The following is an 11,290-nucleotide window of genomic DNA, read 5'->3' as shown; positions in this document are numbered from 1 at the left end:
TGACTGACCCTGCGGGGAGCGGCTTGAAAGAGCTGACTCTGGGAGCTGCCTTGATTATCGAGGGTTCCTTCAAGGACATAGCTCTCTGTCCCGCCACCCCTCTGAATTTACTATCCAAAGATAAACACAACACTAGTAAGCCTTGAATGCACACAGGACGCAGACAGACAGCCTTTTTACGATTACCCCTAATCTAAATCAGGATGCCATTCCTGTGCTCTGGCGCCTAGTGAGAGTTCTAATTACTGTTATCTTAAGATGATGTACATGGGGAAGAATTTTCTTTGTGATGCCTCCTTCTTGGTTTAAGTATAAATGAAGCTTAGAGAAATAAAGGAGCATCGTTGACTGCAGCGATCCTCTCGACCCCATCTGTCCTGTCTCTTTATTTCTTAGCCTAAAGGAACGCGTCGTGTTGCTCGCTGAAATCTCCCGGCTGGTCCGGCAAGTGGCGCCCAAGCGTGTGGCTAGACGAAAGTTCCTCTCGGCCGCTACCCATTGGAAATTTTGCAGTAAGTAAGTAAAAGAATATTTGCTTGAATATTGTGGGGTAGGAAGGTTTATTGTCGAGAGTATAAACTATGGGGCAAGATCATAGTCGTCAGTTGTTTGTGCATATGTTACAGATAATGTTGAAGCATCGGGGAATGCAGGTTACTAAAACAAAATTGCAGACTTTTCTTAGTTTTGTTGAGGAAGTATGTCCCTGGTTTCCACAGGAAGGGACTATGAGTTTAGAGATATGGAAAAAGATAGGGAAACAGATTCAAACATATTATACTCTCCATGGACCTAATAAGGTTCCTGTGGAGACATTTTCATTATGGTCTTTAATAAGAGACTGCCTTGATTTTGAACATGAGGAAGGGAGTAAATTAAAAAACATGCTCTCACCTGAAGATCCAATTTATGCTACTCCTAAAGTTTATGCTACTCCTGAAGGGAAAAGACCCACAAACTTTGAATTAGAATCTGCCAAACCTTTGAAGGAAAATGAGGGAATGTTGACTCCAAAGGATGAGGAAAGTTTAGAGGAACAGGCAGCTGCTTACCATAAGGATGATCATTGGAAATTACTTGTAACTGATGATTCAAATGTGCAGGCAGCAGCTGCCCCTCCGACAAAGAGTCTGGAGGCACTCGTGCAGCAATTATTAATAACAATAAAGGAAGACACTGGGCAAAAGATTGTAAATCAAAGGTTAATGAAACTATGGAAGTCATGGGAGCGTTACAACCTGGCTTACCTTCCCCCATGGCTATTCCAAGAAATGCTCATATAATAATCATAGACCTAAAGGATTGTTTTTATACTATTCCCTTAGCACCTCAAGACTGTCCTCGATTTGCCTTTAGTGTTCCATCTGTTAATTTCTCTCAACCAATGCGCCGCTATCAATGGAAAGTTTTGCCTCAAGGTATGGCTAATAGTCCGACTTTATGTCAAAAATTTGTTGCAGCAGCATTAGAAGAGACTCGAGTAAAATACTCTGATGTTTACATTTTGCATTACATGGATGATATACTGCTGGCACATTTTGATGAAAAACATCTGTTAGCAGCTTATGCCTTCATGGAACCAACTTTGAAGGCTGCAGGGCTTATAATAGCCAAAGAAAAGGTGCAAACTTTTCCTCCTTATTCCTATCTTGGCTTTCGTTTAGAAAGGGAGACATTTGGAGTTCAGCCCATTGCTTTGCGAAGGGATAATCTAAAAACACTTAATGATTTTCAAAAGTTGCTCGGGGACATTAATTGGATTAGGCCCTATTTACACCTTGCAACATATGAATTAAAGCCTCTTTTTGATGTCTTAAAGGGAGATAATAATCCTACCTCCCCACGCAGCCTTACAGAAGCTGGAGAGCGAGCTCTTCAGAAAGTGGAAACTGCCTTATCACAGCAGCATTCCAGTTACTGTGACTATGAAAGGCCTTGGGGACTTTATATCCTTGCCTCAGAACATTCACCTACAGGTGTCCTGTTTCAGGATAACCCTCTAAGGTGGATTTACTTGCCAGTTTCTCCTTTACGGGTGTTAAGTCCTTATCATGTTCTTGTAGCTAAAGTAATAGCCAAAGGCAGACAGGAATCGGTTAATTATTTAGGGAGGGATCCCCACTTTATTTGTATTCCTTTTTCAACTGAACAACAGTTATGGCTTTCTCAATTTTCTGATGATTGGGCAATTGCGCTTGCACAGTATGCAGGGGAGATTAAACAACATTATCCTGCTAATAAATTGTTACAATTTGCACAGCTGCATCAGTTTATTTTTCCAAAAGTTGTGCAGCAGTGCCCTTTGGAAAAGGGGATAACTGTCTTTACTGATGGATCTTCCAATGGCATGGCCAGTTTGGTGATTGAAAATGAATCTTATTATTGTCAAACCTCATATTCATCAGCTCAAGAAGTAGAGCTTTTTGCAGTACTCCAGGCTCTGCAACGTGTTCCTCAAAGTTTTAATTTATACTCTGACAGTCATTATGTTGTCAGAGCTCTCTCAGTCATTGAAACAGTACCCCTCATTGGAGCTGCAAAGCCCTCTATTCAAACCTTGTTTTTGAAAATTCAGAATCTCATTCGAGCCCGAACTCATCCTTGCTTTTTTGGGCACATACGTGCTCACACTGCCCTTCCTGGACCTTTAACGGCCGGGAATGCTCTGGCGGATGAAGCCACCCGTATGGTATGTTATTCTTCCTTAACCCCTATCTCTGCAGCACAGGCCTCTCATGCAATACACCATCAGAATAGCAATTCTTTACGGCTGCAATTTGGAATTTCTCGGGAAGCCGCTCGTCAAATTGTAAAAGTTTGTCCTACCTGCCCGCAGTTTTTTGTTCTTCCCACTTATGGAGTCAATCCTCGGGGTTTACTCCCCAATGATTTGTGGCAAATGGATGTTACACATATTTCTGATTTTGGAAAATTGAAATATGTGCATGTTACTGTTGATACCTTTTCTGGTTTCCTCATGGCCACACTTCAACCTGGAGAGGCTAGTAAGCATTGTATTCAGCATTGCTTACGGAGCTTTTCTGCTATGGGCCTACCTAAATGCATCAAAACAGACAATGGCCCTGGCTATACTGGTCGCAATTTTCAAGCCTTCTGTGCCCAATTACAAATTGTGCATAAGACTGGTATTCCATATAATCCGCAGGGCCAAGGAATTGTTGAGCGAGCACATCAAACCCTTCAGCACCAATTGAAAAAATTAAAAAGGGGGAATTTGTATACTATTACTTCTAACAATCTCCTCAGCCATGCCTTATTCATTTTGAATTTTCTAAGTCTTGACCGGGATGGCAAATCAGCAGCTCAACGTTTTTGGCACTATGACAATAAAAAGGCTCGGCCATTAGTCAGGTGGAAAGACCCGCTGGAAGGCAGATGGCATGGGCCGGATCCAGTTCTAACATGGGGGAGAGGTCATGTTTGTGTTTTCCCGCAGAATGCCGAAGCGCCGCGCTGGCTCCCGGAAAGGCTGGTACGCACGGCGGAGGAGGTCACTGGTGGAGCGAATGAGACAGCTCACAATCCAGGAGACGGTCCCGCTGCCGACAGCTCAGCAGATACAGGCCCTGTTACAGATGGCATGTGAGAATGCTCCAAACCCTTCCCCCGCCTCTCCTACTAGTATATTAATTTCTTTATTACTCCTTTTAAACCAGATAAGTTCCATGAATGCTGATGTCTTCTGGGCATATGTTCCTGATCCCCCTCTTTTGCAGCCTGTTGGATGGGAAATGAGTTCTGTTCCTGTGTATGTGAATGACACAGTACTTTTGGGGGGGTTTTCTGATAAACATATTTTTCCGCAGAATGCCAACATTTCTTATACTGGATCCTCTTCACAATTACCAATGTGCTTTTTCCGAAATCATAATGTTTCAGGTTGTCTCACTGTTACAGATGTTGGATATTCTGATTACAGCACTGGCTGGAGTGTGGATATTCCTGGTGTGACCAAGCTCCCAGGGCATGCACAGCGACGCAACGGAACGGGACCCCAGGATATCCCATTCTGTGGCCTGGGGCAAAAAGGGAAACATATAGCGGTGCCATGGAAACTCTGCCGGAATGAGACTGCTACGGTGTGTTCTATTCCTAACAGCACACACTCACTGTGAGACTGGTCGCCAGACTCAGAGAGAAACCCCGGAAAGGAAAGTAACAGACAGTTTGCAGCGAGAATTTGGAATCTTGGCGGCACCCTTGTTTATCAAACTGAGGTCTGGAAGTTGCTGGCCGCTTTTGAAACAAGCGGATCCTTCCTGCAGACTGGAGAAAAGGTTAAAGGTGGACTTTTTTAGAATGCAACCTGGAGATATCCTCGGACTTGTGTACCTTATCCATTTATGATTATTGCTGGTTCTGTAAATCTTACTAAGAAAAATAGTCAATATTATATTCATTGTTTTAATTGTACCCTAACCAATTGCATTCGAGGAATAAGAAATAATTCTGGAGTCTTAATAGTTAAACAACCACCTTTTGTTATGTTGCCTGTAAATCTTACTGAGCCCTGGTATGAAGAATCTGGGCTTGAACTATGGGAAAGAGTGCGTACAGTCCTTGCTAGGCCACGAAGGGGGATAGGATTAATAATTCTAGGAGTAGTAACTCTTATAACTTTGATTGCTTCTGCTGTTACTGCTTCTGTATCTTTAGCTCAATCTGTGCATACTGCTAATATTGTAGATGATTTGGCAAAGAACACTTCAAAAGCCTTAGGAGTTCAAGAAGATATAGATAGAAAATTAGAAAAAAAAAAAAAGAAAATTAGAGGATAGGCTAAATGCGCTTTATGATGCAGTAAGATTTTTGGGAGAAGAAGTGCAAGGGTTAAAGCTGAGAACAAAAATTAGATGTCATGCTAATTATCGTTGGATCTGTGTAACTCCAAAAATTTATAATAATACTGAGACCCCTTGGAATAAGATAAAATTACATTTAGATGGTATTTGGTATAATGAAAACATTTCCTTGGATCTATTACAAATTCATCAGGAAATTCTTGATATAGAAAATGCTCCTCGGACTAGTATGGATTTGGCAAAAAATGCTGAAGAGTTTGTTAACAGTTTGTTTTCCAATTTTCCTTCGATTACCTCACTTTGGCATCTTTTTTCAGGGGTCATGGCTGTGCTCCTAGTGTTTGCGCTTTTTGTGTGCATTGCTCCTTGTATCATAAAGAAATTCATTACAGAGTTGTGGGACATCAAGGCTGTCCTACACAGTAATTACTTACGCCAAAAGAATCAGGCGTGCCCTTTTACTAAATAAAAGAGGGGGAGCTGCGGGGAGCGGCTTGAAAGAGCTGACTCTGGGAGCTGCCTTGATTATCGAGGGTTCCTTCAAGGACATAGCTCTCTGTCCCGCCACCCCTCTGAATTTACTATCCAAAGATAAACACAACACTAGTAAGCCTTGAATGCACACAGGACGCAGACAGACAGCCTTTTTACGATTACCCCTAATCTAAATCAGGATGCCATTCCTGTGCTCTGGCGCCTAGTGAGAGTTCTAATTACTGTTATCTTAAGATGATGTACATGGGGAAGAATTTTCTTTGTGATGCCTCCTTCTTGGTTTAAGTATAAATGAAGCTTAGAGAAATAAAGGAGCATCGTTGACTGCAGCGATCCTCTCGACCCCATCTGTCCTGTCTCTTTATTTCTTAGCCTAAAGGAACGCGTCGTGTTGCTCGCTGAAATCTCCCGGCTGGTCCGGCATGACCCCTTGGGCTATACAAATCTATGGTCTTAGACAAATGCATAGTGACAGTTATCCATTTTATAGTATCACTTCAAACCCCCCACTCCAGGATTGGCTTACCATCTATGTAGCTTTGCCTTTCCCAGTATGTTATAAATGGGATCATACTGTGTGAAGCCTCTTCATACTGGATTCTTTTACTTAACGGTATACGCTGAAGATTTATCCAGGTGTTTCCATTGGTTGATAGTTCACTGCTTTCTATTACTGAGTAGCATTTCATTTTATGTGTATAGGAGGAAAAACAATATTTACTCTGTCCTAGGTTCTCGGTTGAGAACCCCCTTGTATTAAAAGATTACTAAGAGAAAAAAAGAAGTTAATAGCATGTACAAGGAAACTACCCAGAAAAACTGAGTTACTCCCAGAAATAGCCAGCTATCACCTTAAATATAAATAGTCAGATAAAAACAAAAGAAGACCTTGGGAAAGGGGGGATGCCAGTTGTGGTAGTATATTATGCAAAGCAGGGTAAACAAGGGTATGATTGTTTACAGATTTAAGTCAGGGCTTCTGCAGTGATGAGTTACTTGAGATTTAGTCCTTCTTCTATTTCTGGTGCAAAGAAGGACATGTGTGCATGTTCAGGAATATCTGACTCTTCATGAACCTAAGGACTGTAGCCTACCAGGCTACTCTGTCTATGGGATTTCCCAAACAAGAATACTGGAGTGGTTTGCCATTTCCTTCTCCAGGGGACCTTCCCAACCCAGGGATTGAGCCCATGTCTCCTGTGTCTCCTGCCTTGGCAAGTGGATTCTTTACCACTGACTCAAGATGCTTGTTCCTTGGAAGAAAAGCTATGACCAACCTGGACAGCATATTAAAAAGCAGAGACATTGCTTTGCCAACAAAGGTCCATCTAATCAAGGCTATGGTTTTTCCAGTAGCCATGTATGGACAATAAAGAAAGCTGAGCGCCAAAGAATTGATGCTTTTGGACTGTGGTGTTGGAGAAGATTCTTGAGAGTCCCTTGGACTGAAAGGAGATCAAATCAGTCAATCCTAAAGGAAATCAGTCCTGAATATTCATTGGAAGGACTGATGCTGAAGCTGAAGCTCCAATACTTTGGCTACCTGATGCAAAGAACTGACTCATTGGAAAAGACCCTGATGCTGGGAAAGACTGAAAGCAGGAGAAGGGGATGGCAGAGGATGAGACAGTTGGATGGCATCACCAACTGGATGTACATGAGTTTGAGGAAGCTCCAGAAGTTGGTGATGGACATAGAAGCCTAACATACTACAGTTCATGGGGTAGCAGAATCAGACTGAACTGAAGGAGGGACATGCTGTTATGAAAGATATTCCTATTGTAAATATCCTTCACAGAAGAGCATTCTCATATTTCTAAATTTCTTTTTTTTAATCAGATTAAAACAATCCTTATTATCAGACAAATTTTGGGGTGGTATATTCTAATCACCTTGAAATCGATGTACCCCACTTTGCCTATGCATTCACCTAATGAAGGATATCCTAATTTTGTCAAGTTTTTAGCAATTATGAATAGTACTACTGTATGTAATTGCATCTTTGTTTGCATTTGGACATAGATTTTCAGAGAAGTTGCCAGAATACTGAAAGCACGATTGTTGGATCTGTTGACTTAAAAAAAAAAAAAGTACTATGTGAGAGTTGTGAGTTAAGTTTTATTTGGGGCAAAATAAGGACTTACGTCCAGGAGAAAGTACCTCAGATAGTTCTGAGGAACTACTCCAAAGAGGCAGAGGAGAAAGGTCTGCATATATGTGACCTTGGTGAAGAAGGGATACATGCAATCAGGCACATTTTTTCCAGAAGTTTTCTACTATTCTTGTGAAGCTTTGCTAGTCATGAGGAACAGTCATCACCATGAAGGATTTTAGTGCTTTTCTAGATATGGGAAGATATACAAGAATTGGGCTCATAAAATCAGCTCCTGAAAATAATCTAACTATCTGAAGACCTGCTCTGGCAATTTTTCCCCAAGCATGGAGTGCCTCATTTCTGCTCTCCACCTGAACTCCTTTCAAGGGTTGTTGAAGGTCAGCAGTTGCAACAGCACATTATTTAATTCTTGTAGAGGTAGATAGCAAGTGCCAATGGCAAGTGCCATTTGTACTTGAGAGGTCCCAAAGTGAGTCTTGTTTAGTTTTGGAAAAACTGCCCAAGTGCCTTACAAAGTGCATTCCACAAGCAATGAGGGAGAGCTTGTTGTTCCTCACCTTCAAGAATTGAGATTGTCATATTTTTGAACTTTAGCAGTCTTAAATGTGTGCTGTGATATCTCATGATTTTAATTTGCAATTCCTTAACAGTGTATGATGTTGAGCATATCTTTGTATGATTTTTAGTATATGTACGTCTTTTTTGGTCAGATATCTGTTCAGATTTTTACCCATTTCTTCTGGGGTTGTTCTAGAGATCTTTGATGTACAAATCTTTTATCAAATATGTGGTTTGCAAGATGTCTCCCAGTTTGTGACTTGTCTTTTGACTTTCTGAATAAAGTCTTTCAGAGTACAAATCTCTAAGTGTATAAAATCCACAATATTGCTTTTTTAATTTTTTTCTTTTGTGGATTGGCTTATTGTGTCCTGTGTTAAAACTCAAGCTCATGACCTACAAACCAAGCTCAAAGTCATGTAGATTTTCTTCTAAGTTTATCTCTGTAATTCTGTAATTACAGATAGAGTTCTGTAATTCTGTAGAGTTACATTTTAAATGTCTGTTAATATATTTGAATTTGGTGTTAAGTTTTGAAGTTTGTGTCTACAACCATTTTATTTCATACAGTTTCCAGTTTATTTGTTCCTTAATTATTTTGGGAAAGTCAGGACACTTGGCACTATTTCAGTTTGAATTTCCACTGTTTAAAGGATCTAGCAGAACTGCTCTTAGGTGCCTGGGCCTTCTCTCGACTGAGAGAGTGACTTGGTCTGTACTTTCCAATTGTCTGGCAGGGAACGCGAACCTGCCTCCCTGACCCAGCCCTGGAATGAGCATCCTGTCTAAGGACTGAGTTCAGGGCTGATGGGAGCATCATCTCAGGAACTGACATGGCTTCGGCTTCTGGAACATGCAGGGCTGAGTCCACGCTGACAGCCTGGGTTTCAGGACAACCCTGGGTCAAGTCCACGCTGACAGGACCCACTGGGGCTTCAGCCTTGGGGTGTTGGGTCCTGTTCGCTCTGACAGGAGCCCAGTCTTCTCAGGATCTGCTGGAGGCAGTGCTACGGAAGGAGAAGGGGAAGAAAAGCAAGAAAACGCGGGGAGGTGGTGCCCGGGTGCGGCTGACTTCTGAGGACCCAGGAGAAGAAGGGCTTGATGTGGAGAACCGGGTGTTTAGCCAGTTTTCCGTGTGTGGTGGGGACAGAGCACAGAGCTGCGTTTTGGTGTGTGGGGTCCAGGTTCCCCTGCGCCGCTCATTGAGCGGACTGTCCTTTCCCTGGCGTATGCGCTTGTCTCCTTCCTTGTGAATTAACTGAGCCCGCGGGGCTTCTCTGGGCTCTCTGCGCTGCCCCTCTGGCCCGCGCATCTGTTTCTCTGCCAGCCCCACACGTCCCTTGGCGACCGTGTCTTCCTAAATGTAGACGCTTCCGGCCTGTTCTCCCTTCTCAGGTTTGCTTCAGCGTTCTGGGTCCTTCGTGATTCCACGCACGTCTTAACATTGCTCTGTTCCTATAAAAAATGTCATTGGAGTTTTGGTAGAGATCACATTGAATGTGTATGTTAATTTGAGTAGAATGCATATTTTAATAATATTCTTTCACCCAGAAGCACAGGATATCTTTCTATTTGTTCAGTTTCTTTCATCAGTGTCTTACAGCTTTCAGTATGTAAGTCTTTCATATTTTTGGTTAAATTTACTCCTAGTTTTTTGTTTTTTTTTGGATTCAATTGTAAATGGGATTTTAAATATATATATTTCATTATTAGTATGTGGAATCACAAATTACTTTTGTGTCTTCATTTTTTAAATTCTGCAGTTTTACTGAATTTATTTTTCTTTCAGTTTTAACATTTTTTGTGTGTGGTTTGATTTGGAAAACTGTAATTTAGAACTTTCACTATTTTGACTACATCCAGGACACCCACAGCACCCAAGACATAGTGGCTACTAATATAATCTTCCCACAGTCTCTTTAAAAATATGTATATTTGCTTATTTTTGGTAGTTTGGAGGCTCAAACTACTCTTTGGTGGCTACTCGTCATTGTGGTACACAGCCTTTCATTGCAATGGCTTCTCTTGTGGAGCACAGACTCTAGGCACACGGGCTTCAGTAGCTGCAGCTCTCGGTCTCTAGAACACAGGCCAGGTAGCTGTAGCTTGCAGTCTTAGTTGTTCTACGGCATGTGGAATCTTCCTGGACCAGAGATTGAACCCATGTCCTGTGCATGGGCAGACAGGTTCCTATCTACTGTACCCCACAGTGCCTCTTAGTAACATGTCAACTCCTATAACGGCCATCACCACGTTGGGTGAACTGTATCTGGGTGGGGTTTAGCCTTTGTAATAAAAAAGTTTGTCTTCATTTTTCTGGTGTGGTATGATGTCATGATTTTAATAACTAGTTCATTTTCTAGTGAACTTCAAGTGTATAAAAAATTTAAATAGCAGTACCAAGTTTACCACATTCACAAAATACTGCAGTGTATTTTACCCTGTGAAATCAGGAAGGCCACTCTCCCAGAGAACCAGTACATAACCCCAAAGTGAGGGATAATTATGGTTTCCACATTATAATCCTATCCACAGGACCACTTCAACTTTCACCAGTTGCCCAACCTTGTGGAAATATCATTTTCCATTCCAATCCAGTTTTCTTCTACTGGAACTATTCATTACTGGGATCTTCCCTCATTTTAAAAAACCTTGTTGGGTTTAAAGTGTGCAAGATGAGCATGATTTGGGTGGTTTTTTCTGCAAGTTTTTTTTCGCTTAGGAAGTTTTCAGTGTTTATCCACATTGTAACATTTATCATTATTTCATTCATTTTTTCATTGTGATTGAAAACATAACATTTATCATTTAAACCATTTCAAGCACACAGTTCTATAACTGTTCATTAACTACATTCACATTGTTGTAAAAAATATCCTCACCATACACCTCCAGAACCTTTTCATTTTCCCCACATGACACCCTAACCGTTAAACACTAACAAAACTCAACCCCTGGCAACCTTATTCTACATTGAATTTGACTTATCTGGATATCTCATACTAGCTGAATCAAAGAATGTTTGTCCTTGTGTGTCTGACTTGTTTCACTTAGCATAAGTACTTTTTAAGATTCATCTACATTGCAGCATGTGTGAGAATTATCTTATTTTTAAAAGCTGAATCATATTCCATTGTGTATATACTGTCTTGTGTTTATCCATTCATCTGTCAAAGAACACTTTCTGTTCCCATCTTTCAGCTACTGTGAATAATGCTGCTATGGATATGGGTTACAAATATCTGTTCCAGTCTTTGTTTTCTAATATTTGGGTGTATATCCTGGATCAGAATCAAGC

At 41.2% G+C, this 11,290-nt stretch overlaps 1 protein-coding gene across 1 annotated transcript; it reads left to right on the top strand.

The window, feature by feature from the left end:
* Positions 1-3,686: 3,686 nt before the first annotated feature.
* On the top strand, positions 3,687-5,370 carry LOC136145501 (endogenous retrovirus group K member 13-1 Env polyprotein-like). Its single transcript, XM_065903810.1, is given in 3 exon segments — positions 3,687-4,100; positions 4,320-4,781; positions 4,783-5,370. Coding segments are annotated over 3 exon segments (1,386 nt in total). The 3' UTR covers positions 5,293-5,370.
* Positions 5,371-11,290: the final 5,920 nt, after the last annotated feature.

This window comes from Muntiacus reevesi, chromosome 13 (genome assembly GCF_963930625.1).
Source record: "Muntiacus reevesi chromosome 13, mMunRee1.1, whole genome shotgun sequence".
In the NCBI taxonomy this organism is placed as follows: Eukaryota; Metazoa; Chordata; class Mammalia; order Artiodactyla; family Cervidae; genus Muntiacus; species Muntiacus reevesi.
Note: the sequence above shows the minus strand (reverse complement) of the source record. Positions and strands in the feature narration are given on the sequence as shown.